The 18,454-nt window shown below is 44.4% G+C and overlaps 2 protein-coding genes across 2 annotated transcripts; both read left to right on the plus strand.

Moving 5' to 3' along the window:
* Positions 1 to 7,575: 7,575 nt before the first annotated feature.
* Positions 7,576 to 11,177, plus strand: LOC101781104 (protein DJ-1 homolog A). Its single transcript, XM_004968578.4, has 7 exons — positions 7,576 to 8,152; positions 8,311 to 8,460; positions 8,548 to 8,730; positions 9,181 to 9,261; positions 9,895 to 10,098; positions 10,184 to 10,324; positions 10,688 to 11,177. The coding sequence occupies exons 1-7, from the start codon at positions 7,832 to 7,834 to the stop codon at positions 10,886 to 10,888; spliced, it is 1,281 nt and encodes a 426-aa protein (XP_004968635.1). The 5' UTR covers positions 7,576 to 7,831; the 3' UTR covers positions 10,889 to 11,177.
* A 3,670-nt stretch (positions 11,178 to 14,847) lies between these two features.
* On the plus strand, positions 14,848 to 17,451 carry LOC101781503 (transcription factor bHLH30). The gene is made up of 2 exons (XM_004968579.3): positions 14,848 to 16,289; positions 16,584 to 17,451. Exons 1-2 carry the CDS (start codon positions 15,960 to 15,962, stop codon positions 17,082 to 17,084), a joined length of 831 nt encoding a protein of 276 aa, XP_004968636.1. The 5' UTR covers positions 14,848 to 15,959; the 3' UTR covers positions 17,085 to 17,451.
* The last annotated feature ends 1,003 nt before the right edge of the window (positions 17,452 to 18,454 follow it).

The raw sequence follows: 18,454 nt of genomic DNA on the forward strand, positions 1-18,454 counted from the left end.
TTCCTTTGTGTCCAGGCTCGCGCCTCTAGCATGGTCTAGGCTAGGACCAGCACAGTACCACCGTTGAACGATTATTCAACTTGCTTTTGTGACTAACATGGTGCTAGTACTTCCTTGCTTCAGCCTACCTACAACCCCACATATTTCGACTATAGCTTGACAGGTCCTGTTGTTGCGGCACAGATACACTTCATCCACGGTCGTAGACTTGTTAGTTGTCGTCCCCTCCTGTTGAGCAAGGTAAGAATTGGTAAGAGCTTGTGTAACAGGTTGAGAGTGAGCGTCGTAGCTACATCCTAATAGCTGTACGTTTTTCTTGTTGCCTTTGTTCGACTAACCATGATAGGAGTAGAGGATAATCAAAATATGCCACATTCTCCCCGCACCAAGAGCATCATACAACATTTTGAAAAGCTAGTGAAGGGGCACATGGAAGGGCTTGATGATGATTTGCAGGTGACGAATGAGAAAATTGGGCAGTTGGAGGCCACGCAGCTTGCACCAATACCAAGCTTACAGGGCCGGAGACGTCGATCGCTCATATGACAAAAGCCTTGCTGCTATTTTGAGGCGCTTTGATGAGATACATGCCAAAACCACTAATGGGCATGATGAAGATTACAACAAGGATGAACGTGTCAAGGACAATTGGGATGCTGATACTAAACAAGATGACCCAGACACTCATGATCGCTGACGGCTACGTAATAATCGAAGAGGTATGGGTGGTTACCGACGACGTGAGGTACATAATAATGATGATGCTTTCAGTAAAATAAAATTTAAGATACCTCCTTTTGATGTTAAATATGATCCTGATGCATACATTGCTTGGGAAATTGCTGTTGATCAAAAGTTTACATGTCATGAATTTCCTGAAAATACACGTGTTAGGACTGCTACTAGTGAGTTCATTAATTTTGCTTCTATTTGGTGGATAGAACATGGCAAGAAAAATCCTAATAACATGCCACAAACATGGGATGCTTTGAAACGGGTCATGCGAGCTAGATTTGTTCCTTCTTACTATGCACATGATCTTTTAAATAGGTTGGAACAATTAAGATAGGGTGCTAAAAGTGTAGAAGAATATTATCATGAGTTACAAATAGGTATGTTGTGTTGTAACATAGAGGAGGATGAGGAACCTGCTATGGCTAGATTTTTGGATGGTTTAAACCGTGAAATTCAGGACATCCTTACTTATAAAGATTATACTAACGTAACTCATTTGTTTCATCTTACTTGTAAAGCTGAAAGGGAAGTGCAGGGGTGACGTATTAGTACCAAGACTAATATTTCTGCAGGAAAATCTACATTATGGTAGCCGTGCACGACTACCTCTTTGACCGGACGTGCACCTCCACCCTCTCCCTCTCCGATTTGGCCGGCACCACCACCTCCGTCTAGCGACAAGCAACGTGCTCCTCCCACAAATTCAGCAACCAAGACTACCCACAAACCAGCCACTAGTACCTCTTCGGTTGCATCCACGGGTAGAACAAGAGATGTCCAGTGCCATCAATGCAAGGGCTTTGGACACGTGCAACATGACTATCCTAGCAAGCATGTTTTGGTGGTCAAAGAAGATGGTGGGTATTCCTCTGCTAGTGATTTTGATGAAGATGCACTCACTTTGCTTGCTGCTGACCATGCAGGTAGTGAGAAACAACCAGTACATCAGATTGGTGCAGAGGATGCAGATCATTATGAGAGCCTCATTGTGCAGCGTGTGCTTAGTGCACAAATGGAGAAGGCGGAGCAAAATCAACGGCATACACTGTTTCAAACAAAGTGTGTCATTAAAGAGCGTTCGTGCCGTTTGATCATTGATGGAAGTAGCTGCAATAACTTGGCTAGCAGCAATATGGTGGAGAAGCTTGCACTTACGACCAAACCGCATCCACATCCATATCACATTCGATAGCTCAACAATAGTGGTAAGGTTAAGGTAACGAGACTGGTGCGAATTAATTTTGGTGTTGGATCATATCATGACGTTGTTGAATGTGATGTTGTGCCTATGGAATCTTGTCATATTCTTCTAGGTAGACCACGGCAATTTAATACGGATTGCATGCATCATGGTAGATCAAATCTGTATTCTCTCATACACCATGATAAGAAAATTGTTTTGCTTCCTATGTCGCCTGAAGCTATTGTGCATGATGATGTTACTAAAGCTACAAAAAATAAAATTGATAGCGATAAAAATGCCAAATCTGTTAGTAGTAAGAAAGATGAGATAACATTGAAAGGACATTACTTGCTTGCTAATAAATCTGATATTAATGAATTGGTTGCATCCACTTCTGTTGCTTATGCTTTGGTATGCAAGTATGCTTTGATTTCAATTCACGATATGCAGCATTTTTTGCCCTATTGTTGGTAACATTTTGCAGGAGTATTATGATGTGTTTCCAAGTGAGATACCAGTGGGGCTGCCGCCAATACGAGGGATTAAGCACCAAATTGATCTTATTCCTAGTGCATCTTTATCAAACCGTGCACCATACAGGACAAATCCAGAAGAAACTAAAAAAATTCAGCGACAAGTGCAAGAACTGCTCAACAAAGGTTATGTGAGTGAGTCTCTTAGTCCTTGTGTTGTTCCGGTTATTTTAGTGCCTAAGAAAGATGGAACATGGCGTATGTGTATTGATTGTAGAGCTATTAATAATATCACCATTCGATATCGACACCCTATTTCACGTTTGGATGATATACTTGATGAACTAAATGGTGTTGTTCTATTTTCCAAAGTTGATTTGCGTAGTGGGTACCACCAGATTTGTATGAAATTGGGAGATGAATGGAAAACTGCTTTCAAAACTAAATTTAGTTTATATGAGTGGTTAGTCATGCGTTTTGGGTTAACTAATGCACCTAGTACTTTCATGAGATTAATGAATGAGGTTCTGCGTGTTTTCATTGAAAAATTTGTTATAGTCTACTTTGATGATATATTGATTTACAGAAAATCTATGGATGAACATCTTGATCACTTACATGTTGTTTTTAATGCTTTACGAGATGCACTTGAAAAGTGCACCTTTTGCACCAATCGAGTGTCTTTTCTTAGCTATGTTGTGATTCCACAGGAAATTGAGGTTGATCAAGCCAAGGTAGAAGCTATACAGGGATGGCCTGTACCAAAGACTATCACACAAGTGTGAAGTTTTCTAAAACTTGCTGGTTCCTATCGCCATTTTGTGAAGGACTTTAGCACCATTGCTGCACCTTTGAATGAGCTTACAAAGAAGGGAGTGCTTTTTAGTTGGGGCAAAGTACAAGAGAACTCCTTCAACATGCTGAAAGATAAGTTGACACATGCACCCCTCCTCCAACTTCCTGATTTTAATAACGCATTTGAGCTTGAATGTGATACAAGTGGAATTAGATTGGGTGGTGTTTTGTTACAAGGCAAATCTATTGCGTATTTTAGTGAAAAATTGAGCGGGCCTATTTTGAATTATTCTACTTATGATAATGAATTGTATGCTCTTGTTCGCACATTAGAAACATGGCAGCATTACTTGTGGCCCAAAAAGTTTGTTATTCATTCTGATCATGAATCTTTGAAGCATATTCGTAGTGAAGAATTATTGAACCGTAGACATGCTAAGTGGGTTGAATTTATTGAATATTTTCCTTATGTTATTAAACTCAAGAAAGGGAAAGAGAATATTATTGCTGATGCTTTGTCTAGGAGATATACCTTACTGAATCAACTTGATTACAAAATCTTTGGATTAAAAACAATTAAAGACCAATATGTTAATGATGCTGATTTTAAAGATGTGTTGTTGCATTTCAAAGATGGGAAAGGATGGAACAAATTCCTCATTAGTGATGGGTTTGTGTTTAGAGCTAACAAGCTATGCATTCCAGCTAGCTCCGTTCGTTTGTTCTTGCTACAGAAAGTGCATGGAGGTGGCTTGATGGAGTATTTTGGAGCAAAGAAAATGGAGGACATACTTGCTGGTCATTTTTTGTCCAAAGATGAGAAGAGATATGGAGAGATTTGTTGCTCGTTGCACAACATGTCAAAAGGCTAAGTCGCGATTAAATCTACATGGTTTGTATTTGCCTCTACCCATTCCTAGCGCTCCTTGGGAAGATATTTCTATGGATTTTGTGTTGGGTTTGTCAAGGACTAGGAAAGGATGTGATAGTGTGTTTGTGGTTGTTAATAGATTTTCTAAGATGGCAAATTTCATTCCATGTCATAAAACTGATGATGTTACTCATATTGCTGATTTGTTTTTTTTACATTGTTCGTTTGCATGGTGTGCCCAACACAATTATTTCTGATCATGATGCAAAATTTCTTAGTCATTTTTGGAAGACCTTATGGGGAAAACTAGGAACTAAGCTTTTATTTTCTACTACATGTCATCTTCAAACTGATGGTCAAACTGAAGTTGTAAATAGAACTTGTCTACTATGTTAAGGGCTGTTTAAAAGAAAAATATTAAGATGTGGGAAGATTATTCGCCTCATATTGAATTTGCTTATAATCGTTCGCTGTATTCTACTATAAAGATGTGCCCATTTCAGATTTTTTATGGTTTCTTGCCTCGTGCTCCTATTAATTTGATGCGTTTGTTATCTTCTGAAAAACTAAATTTTGATGCTACTAAGCGTGCTGAATTGATGATAAATTGTATGAAACAATTAAAGAAAACATAGAGCGTATGAATGCTAAATATAAGTTTGCTGGTGATAAAGGTAGAAAGGAACTAATTTTTCAACCTGGAGATTTAGTTTGGTTGCACTTGAGAAAGGATAGGTTTTCTGAATTGAGAAAGTCCAAATTGATGCCTAGGGATGATGGATCATTTAAAGTGTTAGAGAAAATTAATAATAATGCATATAAGCTTGATCTGCCTGCAGATTTTGGGGTTAGTCCCATATTTAACATTGCAGATTTGAAGCCATATTTGGGAGAAGAAGAAGAGCTTGAGTTGAGGACGACTTAAATGCAAGAAGGGAAGGATGATAAGGACGTCACCATCAACGATACATCCACGTTGACACAAGTACCAGTTTCTACACCGACACAAGTACCAATTTCTGGTCCTATTACTCGCACCCGTACTTATCAATTTAATCATCAAGTAAGTTCACTCTTGAGTTCCTATCCATCATATTTAGACCATGGAGACGTGTGCACTCTTATTTTGGTTAGGAACCAGGGAGAAGACCGAAAGGGAAAAGGATTTGCGCAGCCTGGATTCGGACTGCAGGATAGCACCAACTTGTGATGGTCACCATGGTCGCATATGGACTCGGATTGGGACGTTCAAGTATTTCATGGAATATTTATGAAGTGTATTTTCATATGGATCTGGACTCAAGTCTATATCTATTCTGAGGTGGCCGCAATGACTGAATTACTACCGAGAGGTTTTCTGTCAAAGGTGTTGCGTCGCCTTATTTTGGTCCAATGGGCATTGTATCAAGTCGGGTGCATTAGGGACGCGTCCTAGGGTTGGAGCACGACCCCAACACCCTGTGGTCGTCCTCCCACCTTCATATACCCCTTAGCCGCCACCAAGAACAGTTGAGTTATGTTTAGATCAACTTTAGCTCTCGCTACTTGCTTGTAAGCGCGCGTGCTGGATCAGCCGCCCATCTTCTTGTCTTCGGAACCCCACCTTATTTGAGATTGAGTTTGAAACCTTCATCTTCACCTAGTAAATTCAGTACTTGTTATAATTGTTCTTGCTAGTTCTTCGATTACTTGCAGAATGAGTGCTCTAATGGTCGGGTGACGCGCTCTACAAGATCGCGACAGCCATTGAAAGTGGTGTATCGGTTACTAAGGCGCAGCTTGGAAGGCTGTAGTCGGGTCGTGAACGTCGTCTCCATCCACCAATCGAGTTATCACACGTTCTCTTATCGAAAGATTGAGAATCAACCTGGCGGGTTCCTATCACCCAGAGTATATATACAGTTGATAGGATACTAATTTTACAATAGACAACATTGTATTATAAGATTTTTCTTAAAAAAATGCAGTAAAGTGCGCACAAATACTACTTACCAACAACACCCACGCACACACATATAATTTAAGGTCAATGTATGTATTAAGCAAAAGTTAAAATATAACTATATAAGTACTTGCAAAGAACTTTTAAATCGAAATATGCTTGTTAAAATGAACATAAGTAGAGTACCATCTTCAAACTTTCAAAACAAAAAGTAGAGTATCATCTTCACGAACGCAATGGAAATATAGCCCGTTTAGATACCCCCGCTAAAGTTTAACACCTATTGCATCGGATGTTTGGATGCTAATTAGAAGTATTAAATATATGCTAATTACAAAACTAATTGCACAGATGGAGTCTAATTCGCGAGACGAATCTATTAAACCTAATTAGTACATGATTTGACAATGTGGTGCTACACTAACCATTTGCTATGATGGATTATTTAGGTTTAATAGATTCGTCTCATGAATTAACATAGGGGTTCTACAATTAGTTTTATATAATTAGCTCATATTTAATCCTTCTAATTAGCATCCGAACATCTAATACGATAATCTAAAGTTTAGCGACCAGTATTCGAACCGCCGGAAACACCCTATGTACGGAACACATAACTAACTTGGCAATTTGGCATGGCCCGCCCGGCGTGCGCCGCATTTACTCGCAACTGGCCGCAATACGTGTGTGGCCCATTTACTGCATGCATGTAGTAGGCCGCGCCTACATTTACATTACACACACCAAAAAAAAAGGAAAGAAGAAATTCTACTAACACGTTACGACAGAGATCTCCTCCTCTTCCCGGAATGGAGAACGCCAATGGCCTTGAGGGAGTACGTTGAAAAGATTAATTTTGGCCTGCGGCTGCCCTGATCTGAATTCTCAAAGCATTCTCCATCTCGGACAGACAAGTTTCTGAATCGTCCCTTCGTCTCTGCTGGCCAGCGCGAACGAGGAGATGGAGGTGATAACGATCATCGACGCGCTGCGCCATGCCAATGCGAACGTCGTGGTGGTGTCGGCCGACGACGGCGTGCGTCCAGATCAACATGAGGATCGTCACCGTCTCACGGACATGCTGCTGGGAGAGAAAATAATGTCGCCAGCCTCGCATCCTTCTAGAATGTCACGACTGATGCGTGCCTCGATGCGTCTGTGGACTTCATCTTACGAAAACGATTTTTTGCCATGAACATGTTACATGACAAAACTGCCAAATACCCTTGAATTCCTCATCAAAAAGCGAAAAAGAAAATAAAACTGCCATCGATGAACAATTGAGCGGATCGGAGTAGTGCAACGCGTTGTTTCTGGCGGAAAAAATCTGGTTCAAAACGAAAACTTTCGAAATCATTTTCAAAATGTAAACTTCTGAAAGGATTTTTCAAGATTCTCAGGTGTGTCAATCAAGCCATCCTGGTCATCATCCACAGCCACAGTATGACAGTAGAGACGGCACTCTCCTACTACTGGCTGAAAGCGAAACACAGCGCGAAACCCACGAGGCCACGGCCCACGGGTCACGGGCATAGTTTACGCCGGAAAACAACGCGACGGCGACGACTCGTTGACACCTGTGACTGTGAGGTTGTGACGGCCGCCCGCGCCCCTGACTCAGCCCGGTGCCGAAGCAAATCCGCAGCCACCTCCTCCCACTCCTACACAGTTCTACGGCGGCAGCAAGAAGCCGAGAACCAACTTGGCGTAGGCAAGTAGCCTGATCTCCCGGGAAGGAAAGCCAAAGCGGCAGTACTCCACCCATCTCCCAGTCTTTCGACATCTTTCCGGCAAGCAAGGCAGGAATCCCGCGGCACGGTTCGCAATTCCGGATGGCCGCCGCCGCATCTTCGTTGGTGAGGCGCGCCGCCGCCGCGGCCTCCAGCCGCCTGCTCTACGCCCGCGCCTTCGCCTCGGGCGGCGGCGAGAAGGCCAAGCGGGTGCTGGTGCCGGTTGCCGCCGGCACCGAGCCGATCGAGGCGGCCGCCACCGCTGACGTCCTCAACCGCGCCGGCGCGCGGGTTACCATCGCCACCACGGACCCAGCGGGGGACGATGGCCTCGTCGTGGAGGCCGCCTGCGGGGTCAAGCTCGTCGCCGACGGCCGCGTCGCCGACCTGGAGGGCGAGGCCTTCGACCTCATCGCCCTGCCGGTGCGTTCACCTCCTCGGCCCCCCCACTCATGCCGGGGGTCTCCACTTGCTCTCAAATTAACCGCCTTTCGTGAACGGACCGACTGCCGACTGGTTTCTTCAAGTAGGAGGGCGACGCATGGCATGGTCTTTTGGTGTTGATGGTTAGTTTGGTGCAGGGAGGAATGCCGGGGTCGGTTAACCTTAGAGATTGCAAAGCACTCGAGAAGATGGTCAAGAACCACGCTGAGAATGGGGGCCTCTACGGTGCCATCTGCGCTGCGCCGGCAGTGACCCTGGCTTATTGGGGAATGCTGAAAGGCTTAAAGGTGCGGCATTGATCGACATTCTGTGCAGCGATTTTTCTGGGAAGATGTACCATGCTGAGAAATTGGCGGCTTAATTTGCTATTGCAGGCGACCTGTTATCCCTCATTCATGGAGAAGTTCACTGCAGAGGTTATCCCTGTGAACTCAAGGGTGGTGGTGGATAGAAATGCTGTGACCAGCCAGGGTCCAGGAACAGCAATTGAGTTTGCTCTTGCTTTGGTGGAGCAGCTATATGGCAAAGAGAAGATGGAGGAGGTTGCTGGGCCTTTGGTAAGCTATAAGCCAATAACGCTCCTCTGTTTCTCTGTGCTGTGTTAAGAACATGGGGAGTTCCAAATAGCTGATTGTATGCCTTAATGGTTGTTCACGAGGAAGCTGAACTTTGTTAATTTGCACCTATGATAATTTGGTATCAAGCAATTACGTTGGGGAGCTGTCAGCTGCGGCTTCAATTCCATCCAACAAGTTAGAGAGTTGGTCACCCTAGAATTTCGTTTATATCTGCAGTTTTGGCATGATCAACTGTACTTAGTGACACCCTTTTTTTCCAGTCCCCTGAAACAACTATATCTATAATTGTTAAGATGCGTGATTTATGTAGGTATGGTTTTCCTGTACATTCGATTATGACTTATTCAGCTGTTTTCCTTTTGCATATTTCATTAATCTAAATGACTTATACTTCTACTGCCTGTTGATTGTGCAATTGTTCTCATTCAGTATGTGCGCCCTCAACATGGAGTTGAATATACCATAGAAGAGCTTAATTCAGTTGAATGGAAATGCAGTGGTACACCTCAGGTATGATATGAAACTGAACTCATTTAACAAAATAATGATAATCTCATTCATTTAGGTTGCTTTCTGGTATTCTTCCTTATGTTATGGAACTTCTGCAATTTATATCACTGCTTCTGATATAGGAGTATCTTTTTGCTGCCTCCTTCGGAACTTGGTGCCCATGTTATCTGCAATTTCGTTTCTGTTCGCTTATGACTGTTCGTATTTCCCATTAACAATGTAGCAAATCTACTTCCCTGAAACTGCTGCTCGTTATCAGTTATGGGTGATCATTGAGTCTTTTGGTAGAACTTGTACAGTAATATGGGATGGGAGGCAGGTTTTTTCCTTTTCTTTTCCTTTTTTTAGATGGAGAAACACAATCTTCTTTTATGAAACAAATGGTAGGAGCTCGGCCTTTCAATTAAGTGGGAAGAAGCACAAACTTGTGAACATAGTAGGATGGTAACTTTAAAAAAATAGGCAGGAGCTTTGCCATTCATTAAAAGGAGAAGAGTTTCATATTTCAAACAGCAGCACCTAGGCTGCTGCCAATGCTAATATTTTTGATAGAATACTCATGCTTCCCAATTATGGTGTATTAACCTGAATTAGTTTGATTCTTGCTGAATTTTTTTCCTTTTATGTCTCCAGGTTCTTGTGCCGGTTGCTAATGGTTCGGAGGAAATGGAAGCTATCAATTTGATAGATGTCTTGCGTAGAGCAGGAGCAGATGTTACTGTTGCATCAGTGGAGGAAAAGTTGCAAATTGTGACCCGTCGCCACAAGTTTAACCTAATAGCTGATATGATGTTGGATGAAGCAACAGAAATGCAATTTGATTTGATAGCTTTGCCGGTACATGGCTGTTGAGTTTCTTTCTACTACCCAGGTATAGTTCTTAAGGGCCTCATACTGACACTAGAGATTTATTTGTATACAGGGTGGTCTGCAAGGTGCTCAGAAGTTTGCTAGTACAAAGAAACTTGTTGACTTACTCAAGAAACAGGCAGAATCAAATAAACCATATGGTGCAATATGTGCCTCTCCAGCTCATGTTCTTGAGCCCCACGGTTTACTGAAGGTACTTTCCTCTTCCTCACAATTTTTGCACTTTTCAGAACTAGTCCTATATCCTCGGTTCAGTACATGGGCATACATAAAACTGGGCACAAGACATGTTGTTTCATTGAAACAGTGATAGTGTACACTGTACAGAAAGTTGTAAGCAGGGACAGAGACTGGGGGCTAGGAGAAGCCCCGGACCCTTATGGTTAATGTTTTCTTCTATTTTGCACTACATTTCTCATGTAAAATAGTGGCTGATCTCTATAGGCACCTCTTAATAAGTAGTTGTTGCTATTCGGCGCCCCAGGTGAAAATTCCCTGGCTTTGTCCCTGGTTGTAAGGTGTGCTAACTTTGAATTATCTATGATGTTGTATGTAGGGAAAGAAGGCAACGGCATTTCCACCTATGTCACACCTGCTCACAGATCAGAGTGCATGTGAGCATAGGGTTGTCGTCGACGGTAACCTTATCACTAGTCGAGCCCCAGGAACTGCGACAGAATTTTCCCTAGCCATTGTTGAGAAGCTGTTTGGTCGAGATAAAGCCGTCAGCATAGCAAAGGAGTTAATATTTATGTGATTTCACACTAATCTGGCAGTGTGGGCAGTACATCATGTGGATAGACATGTCAGAACCTGTTAGGGATACTTCTATGTGCCTGAGCATTTCAATTCAGTAGCACAGTCTTATTACATCACACTGTAAACTGAAAGCCAGGAATATGCGTCATGGGAAAATATTCAAAACGTTATTGCGCGGTTCTTTTACTTAAGAAGGCAGAGGGTCTGAAGAACTACTTGTAATTACTTTTGTGATTCTGTCATATCAAAGAAACTTGACGTGGAGTTGCATGCCATCCAACCTCTCACCTGCTCTGGTCATCATGGATTACTATTTACTGTGTGGATTGCACTATGGGTTTGCACTTTGCACTCTCAAATACTGGGAAGCTGTTTGGTTGATCGATTGAAAGCTTTCTAGTGCCAGCAATCTGGTCTTCGTGTTATAGTAAACTGTATGTACATGCTACTGCTTTTATAAGCATTGTACTCTTTTCTTTTGTTCAAACACGTTATCCTTATGTGAATGGTTGAGATCTAGGATTCAGATAGAAAAGACTAACAAATGAATATATTTATAAAATCAAATTTGAACTCTTGAAAGCATTCTCTGCAGCATATTCCCCAGAACTGTCATTTCTGGATTTGGAATCTGTTGCATCCTCCAGAATTGTTGAGAAAAGCTTAGGTGGGTTATGATTGTCACTTTCACATCAGGAATACCGATTTGTGGATGGAAATAACATAAGCATAAAGCAACAGGAAAGTAGAATCTCTCTTTGTCCTTGAATCGAGAGCGATAAATGGACGTGGATCACTTTTACTTTAGTACAAGAAAATGCGATGTTCTAAACCAATCTATGACTCGATCTCTGCAAATTTACGATAGATGCATGTCCCATTCATCTTGAAGTGGTTGGCACTTCTCTATCACACAATATGATAACTCTCTAGTTGTTTGTAGCTACATATCACTTCCACTTTATACGTGGTTTAGCATCCCTCTGTGTTCTGATCGGCATAAGTTCGGTTAGGAAACATATGTCCCTGGTACTACCTTTTGTGGAACAGCGTGTTTTTAGCGCCATCTGTGGAGATAGTAGGTTATGAAAGAGGCAGGAATCATTAACTAACTTTTGGAAACTTCAAAGAAACTTCGTTATGGATATGTTTAACCAGCACTTGTGTATTGTTGCTTTCCCAAGTAGTGCTGTCCACAACTAACTAGTGAATAGTTTTAGTTCTACTGCTTAAGAAAACTAGTGAATAGTTTTAGTTCTACTGCTTAAGAATTGTGACAGTATTTTAGAAGCTTACTACATCTTAATTTATACTCTTATCTGAATTTCTCTTGCTTTCACTGTGTCTGTACCATTTGCATATCCTTAGATTATGTGTATAAATATCATACTATCATATCATGCACAGATTATTTATGACACTGAGAGCAGAAATGTTACCAACTCGTGCTAGAAAAATTATGCTGTTGTCACAGCATATTTATTTTACCTTTTCCTCTCAAATTTTCATTGCAAAACAGTTTTTTCCCTCAAAACTTCAATTGCAAGACATTTGATGTGAACAATCGCTTGGCCATCAGAAAAAGAGTTGTCACTGAAACAGATTACGCTACAAAGAGATTAAGTACGACACTCATTAGTTGTTGAAAAAATTCTAGACTACTTTTATTTAATTTAAAATGCAAATTTTAATTCAAGACAGGGATGCTCGAATTATTTAATTAAAAAAACTCAAGGCTCTCTCAGCTCCAGGTGTTCAAGATTGTTCCTGGCTCCCCATTGGCTCCCTGAAGTAATTAGCTAAGTCTTGTTGCTATCGCCTTTGTGTGTCCAGCCAATCACTTATACTTCCTTCTGATAGAAAACATGCATCTATTGAAGGTCACAAGCAATGTCTAAATGCTCCTGTCACTAAGAGCATGAGCATCTCCAGCAGTCTCTCTTTCCCCAATCCAACTACCGTATTGGAAGAATTGATAAAAAAATAGTGCTCCAGCAACCTCCCTTTACCTTTCAATTGGGATAACCCAATAATTCATCCTAACTCTCTCTAAATAAAGGAGGAGTTGTGACTCTCCCGGTAGTTGGATTGGGATGAGATTATTGGGAGACTGGAAAAGCAACTCTCCCAATAATGATGAAAATGATATTAGGATATCCTTATTAACTAGTTATTGGGAAATACTTATTGGGAGACTTGGGAGACTGCTGGAGACTAATCTACAGGGGCACCTGGAGCCTCCAATAAAGAAGTCCTCAAAGATGGTGACGGATTTGCCGCCTATTAATGCTAAACAAATATTAACATCGAATGCTTAATAATTCCTGGAGGGGCAGTGCTATAGGTTTCAGGCCAGACAGGTGGCATATCTGCTTAATTATCTGATGTGCCCCAGCATCAAATCATTTGGCTGTTTTTGCTGTGTGAATTATTTTGATAGTTCATGTCTGGTAAGGTTCATGCATATGAACTTAAAAAAGAGTTGTCAACCATGTTGCAGTACTTATATAATCAGACCTGTTTGAGGGTTACAAGTCAAACAAAAAGAATGGGTTGAGAACATCTGTGTTTGTTTAATTTCAAAGCCAAGGACAGGTGTTGAAATCCATGAATTTATTAGACTATAATTTGATTGAAGGCATCCAAACCAAACGTCATGTCATGAATTGTATATAAGCTTAAGCAGACGACTTGAGAAGCAGAATCGTATATGAAACACTTAATGACATAGCGTGTATAGAGCCAAAGAGGATGGTTGAAATGGCAACATCAAGGTGCCTAGAGCTATGTTGGCACCATAATAATTAATAAATAAATAAATACATGTAGGGAATACAAATATATGCAACTTGTTGAGCTACCAAGCATCATGTTTTCTTTTTTTTTTCTGCAAGTTTTCTCTACAAAAGGTTATCCAAATAGCATGTTCTCCAAAAAGTCTGGCAGAGACATGGAAGAAAATGCAGGAAACTATCAAGGTGTTGTAGATCAACACATGGACCTGAATAACCATAGATTTATGCTTGTTTTTTTTTCCCGCTTCGACTACAAATGGCTTGCATTAAGGGGTGTTGGATACTATGTGCTAAACTTTAGCAGTATCACATCGGATATTCGGATGCTAATTAGGAGGACTAAACATGAGCTAATTATAAAACTAATTGCAGAACCCCTGAACTAATTCGCGAGACGAATCTATTAAGCCTAATTAATCCATCATTAGCAATAGTTACTGTAGCACCACATTATCAAATCATGGACTAATTCGGCTTAATAGATTCGTCTCGCGATTTAGACTCCATCTGTGCAATTAGTTTTGTAATTAGCCTACATTTAATATTCCTAATTAGTATCAAGCATCCGATGTGACAGGTGCTAAACTTTAGCGGGTGGTATCCAAACACCCCAGCCATCATAAATCATATCATTTCACCGTGTAAACCTGTGAATGATATGGTGAACTTCTCAGCAAAACTGAACCGTTGGAACTTCTCGTTAGTACGAATTGGAACTAAATACTAGAAAATCCAGAGAAAAACTAAATCCTTATGTTGGCATTGGTTCCGGACATTGTTATATCATCCATGCTGTTGTGTAGTACTTTGAGGGAGTCCCTGCACTGCACAAATTGCATTAGCTCAGCAGCTCTGGCATTAGATTCCGGGGACGTAATGATCGGACAACAACAATCTGCACACTTCTTCTCTAGTGAAAACTACTGGAAAGTAAGTGTCGATCCTCAAGGCATGTGTACATCAAGAAATTCTTTGTGGCGCTATCAGGACGGGAAAAGGAAATCCAAACAAAGTGCAAGGAGCCAAAAGCAAGCAAACCAATAACAAGCCCAGCAAGCAACATAGAAAATATGCAACCGGTCCTTATCCTCTACGTCAATCGCAGGAAAAACAATGTCAAATCAGACAAGAACACACACAAGTTACAAATATTCTCGCTCGCTCTCAAACCCGAGCTCGAGCTGGTCCGTCTTCCACCTCCAGGCTGTAGAGCATCCCGAGAGCTCAAGTTTGCCTTGTCCTCTCATCACAGAGTAGAAAGAAGTTCCTGAAAGCCACAAGACCAAAACACCAACCACCAACACCAAGAACCAAACCGAGAGGAGGAAGCAGCTCCGAGGTCGGCCCGAAACATATCACCTTCATCTGCATGAGAAGATGATCCCTTTCATAAAGATGAAACACTCCCTCCACTAGACCCTCCGGAACACAAGGAGTTCACCGAAGCCACCAATGGGTCTGCAACACGGCGGCGGAGCTCGGCGGGCCGGCACCGGCGGCGGCAAGGCGGAGTCGGAGCAGAGGAAGCTGCGGCGAGTCAGGCTCCCCTTCTGGTCCTGCCCTCCAAACCGGCCTCCAGGCACCTGAGAGGCTCAGCTGGCCGGTCTCTTGTCTCCCCCCTCCCCTTTCCTCTCTGTTCTCCAACAGGTTCCTCGGTCTGCTAGCCGCCCCCCGCCCGTCCTGGAACGACGACATGGCTCTGCTTTTCGTGTGATCTCGTCGCGGGTCTGTTCCCACGAGCCCCTGCCGTGCCGGGGCGGCGGTCTCGGGAGAAGGGCTCGTGTCCGGGCCCTGTCCTTGGGGACCAGGGTGTTGGTGCCGCCGCCGCTTTCCTTGCCCTGCCTCCCTGTGTGTCTCGCTGCCGTTTTCCTTGCCGGAGCTTGCGGGGCCTTGGGGAACAGGGGCGCTTGGGCTCTGCTCCCTCCGATCCTGTCGCGTGCGTGGACATTCTGGACGCGTGTGCTTGGCCCTTGTGACCGCAAGTTCTTGGGTGCGCGAGCTGTCTTGTCCCTGCTGATCCCTCGGGACAAGCAACCGCCTCTTTCTTGCTCGGCTCGCACTCGCAGTGCCTTGTTGGGATTGCGAGGAAACACGGCAGGAAGTCTTGATCTTATATGCCGATCGCCTTCCTCCTGTGGCGTGTCATCAGCTCAAGAAGCTGTGCCCTCTGACTTCTCAGTTGCATCTTCTTTTCGCCGGCAAGTTGCAGCTGCACTGTTATGTTCTTGCGCCTTGTGGACCGTCGTCGTCGTTCTGGAAGCTTTTCACGACGGCATGGGCTCTGTGCCCTTCGGTGACGCCGGGGGGCTCTTCGACGGGTTCTATGGTGGCTTTGGCTTTGGCGGCGGCGGCCATGGATATGAAGAGTATGGGCTTGGCCAGCTGGGCGGCGCGTCGACGTCGCCTGTCGTTGTTGACGGCGGAACGGAGGAGGTGGACGCTGCTGCCTCCGCGGAGCTGGAGGCACCGGAGCGGAAGGGTGACCACCGGGCCGAGAAGGTGGCGATGGCCCTCAAGAGCCACAGCGAGGCGGAGCGCCGGCGGCGGGAGAGGATCAACGCGCACCTCGCCACGCTCCGGACCATGGTGCCCTGCACCGACAAGGTCAGTTACTCCTCCTCCTGCCCCCCTTCCTGTAGCTAGTAGATTGTCCCGGCACATGAACGTTCTAGGCGCAGATGCGGATGCGGTGGCGAGGGTCGTTGCACCGGCGCTACGGGTTGCCGGCGGCGTGCCGCGCCGGTGCCAACTGCCATGGTCCGGCTCTTGGCCCAGGGTGAACTGACCACGGAACATGGAGGCCCAGTTCTTGTACCTGGGCTGCTGTCTTTACGGGCCGAAAGCCCAAACCGAGGCGACCCTGACGTTTATCCCCTTTTTGCCCTTGGCATGCTGCAGATGGAAAAGGCCGCGCTGCTCGCCGAAGTAATAACGCATGTCAAGAAGCTCAAGGCCAGCGCGGCGCGCATCAGGACCCACTGCGCCGTCCCTGCCGACGCGGACGACGTCGCCGTCGAGCTGGTGGTCCCGGACGCGGCACCACCGTCACCGTCCCACCACGGCGCAGGCGGCGGCTTCCTCGTCAAGGCGACGCTCAGCTGCGACGACGGCGCCGACGTCTTCGCGGACATCAAGAGCGCGCTGCGCCCGCTGCGGCTCAGGGTCGTCGGCTCCGAGGTCACCACGCTCGGCGGCCGCGTCCGCTTCACCTTCCTCGTGTCGCCGCCGCCGTGCGGCGCGCCCGGCGGCGACGTGAGAGGCGTCGCCGAGTCCGTGCGCCACGCGCTCCAGTCCGTCCTCGACAAAGCCAACTCCGCGCTCGAGTTCGCGCCCAGGGCGTCGCTCCTGAACAAGCGCCGGAGGGTCTCCACGTTCGAGTCCTCCAGCTCCTCTTCCTGACGGATAGATGATTCAGAGAAGACGCATCGATTTGCTAAGCGTCAGGAGTTAGGTTGTCATGCATGAACACGATACTGAGATACTCCTTTGCAAGTTTCATACCTATTCACGTACTAGTCGCTAGGCAATTAAAGAAGAAGCTGCACTGATTTACTACGGTTGTCCAAACTGGAGTGGTTTCTGAAGCCCGGGTTTCCAGTGCTTGTATCACTTATTCACCTTTTGGTACCTTGTTTTGTACGAGCATTTTGATCGTCCCTGAATGCTTAGTAACTACTTTGTAAGAGAATCACTCCCGCTGTAATTTAAATTTACTGTAGCTACGCAGGATCACTTTATGTATGCAGATGGCAGCCTTTTACTCGTCTTTTTCTCACTTTCAGACAGATGCATGTACATTCTTTCACCTGCATGTGCAGAACTCATCACTAACTCAGATTAATGCCGGTGAGATAACCAACCCAGCAAAGCAACCGATTAATCTGACCAGCAATAATCAAGACCGGTATGGTACGAGAACGGTGCTGATTTCAAATTTGAATTTCGCAAACATCTAACCAAATCTCTTTGTATGTTGTGACACTGCATCACAAACACTGTTGCACTAACATGCATGCATCTACCTTAATTGCTGCAACAGTGTAACCCTATGCATCATCAGGTCAGTGGAAAAGCAGGCCCTATATATACAATACAACGGAGTCAAATTCTTAGAGGGTAGGAGAACAATCAGAGGCCTCTACAGTCTACAGTGCCCTCCATGAGTCGAGGACACAGCCAAAGGATCTCTCTGAGATCTTAAATTCTCCACGAATCGCTTGTCCCCTTGTAAACAAGGAAGCGTTCGCAAAGATGCAGGAGCTAGCAAAGAGAGATTCCCATCATTCCATGTGTTGCAACAGTCAAATCCATGCACAGCAGCTGGGAGATCGAATCTGCAGGGCCGGGCAATAAGCCAGACCACCACCCTGCTGCTTGACCCGTTCTAGGAATCTCTTTATCTTGTATCGATCGACCGCTCGCTGTTAACCTCGTGCAGGCACTATTAAACTCGGCTAGGTACTGTTCGCATCTGAAGATGAGATCCATCGTCTATCAGTTCAGGTTCCCTACTTTTAACCTGTCTCAGTGCAAGCTGCTCTCAGGTAGCTGATGAGCATGCACACGCCTACTGTTCACACCCACACGTACAGGTTGCATTGGCACTGCAGTGAGCTCCCTCTGAGGCTCTTGTTAGGTCATTGCCCTTGCATTACAAGGTTTCGCATGTGAGGAAAAAAAACAATGTAGAAAGGCAAGATGTAACAAATAGAGGTAGCTTAAATAGGTAAGTAATGTTAGGTGTACGAGAGCTTGGTAATCTAACGGTA

The sequence above is a fragment of the Setaria italica genome, chromosome V (assembly GCF_000263155.2).
Source record: "Setaria italica strain Yugu1 chromosome V, Setaria_italica_v2.0, whole genome shotgun sequence".
NCBI lineage: Eukaryota > Viridiplantae > Streptophyta > Magnoliopsida > Poales > Poaceae > Setaria > Setaria italica.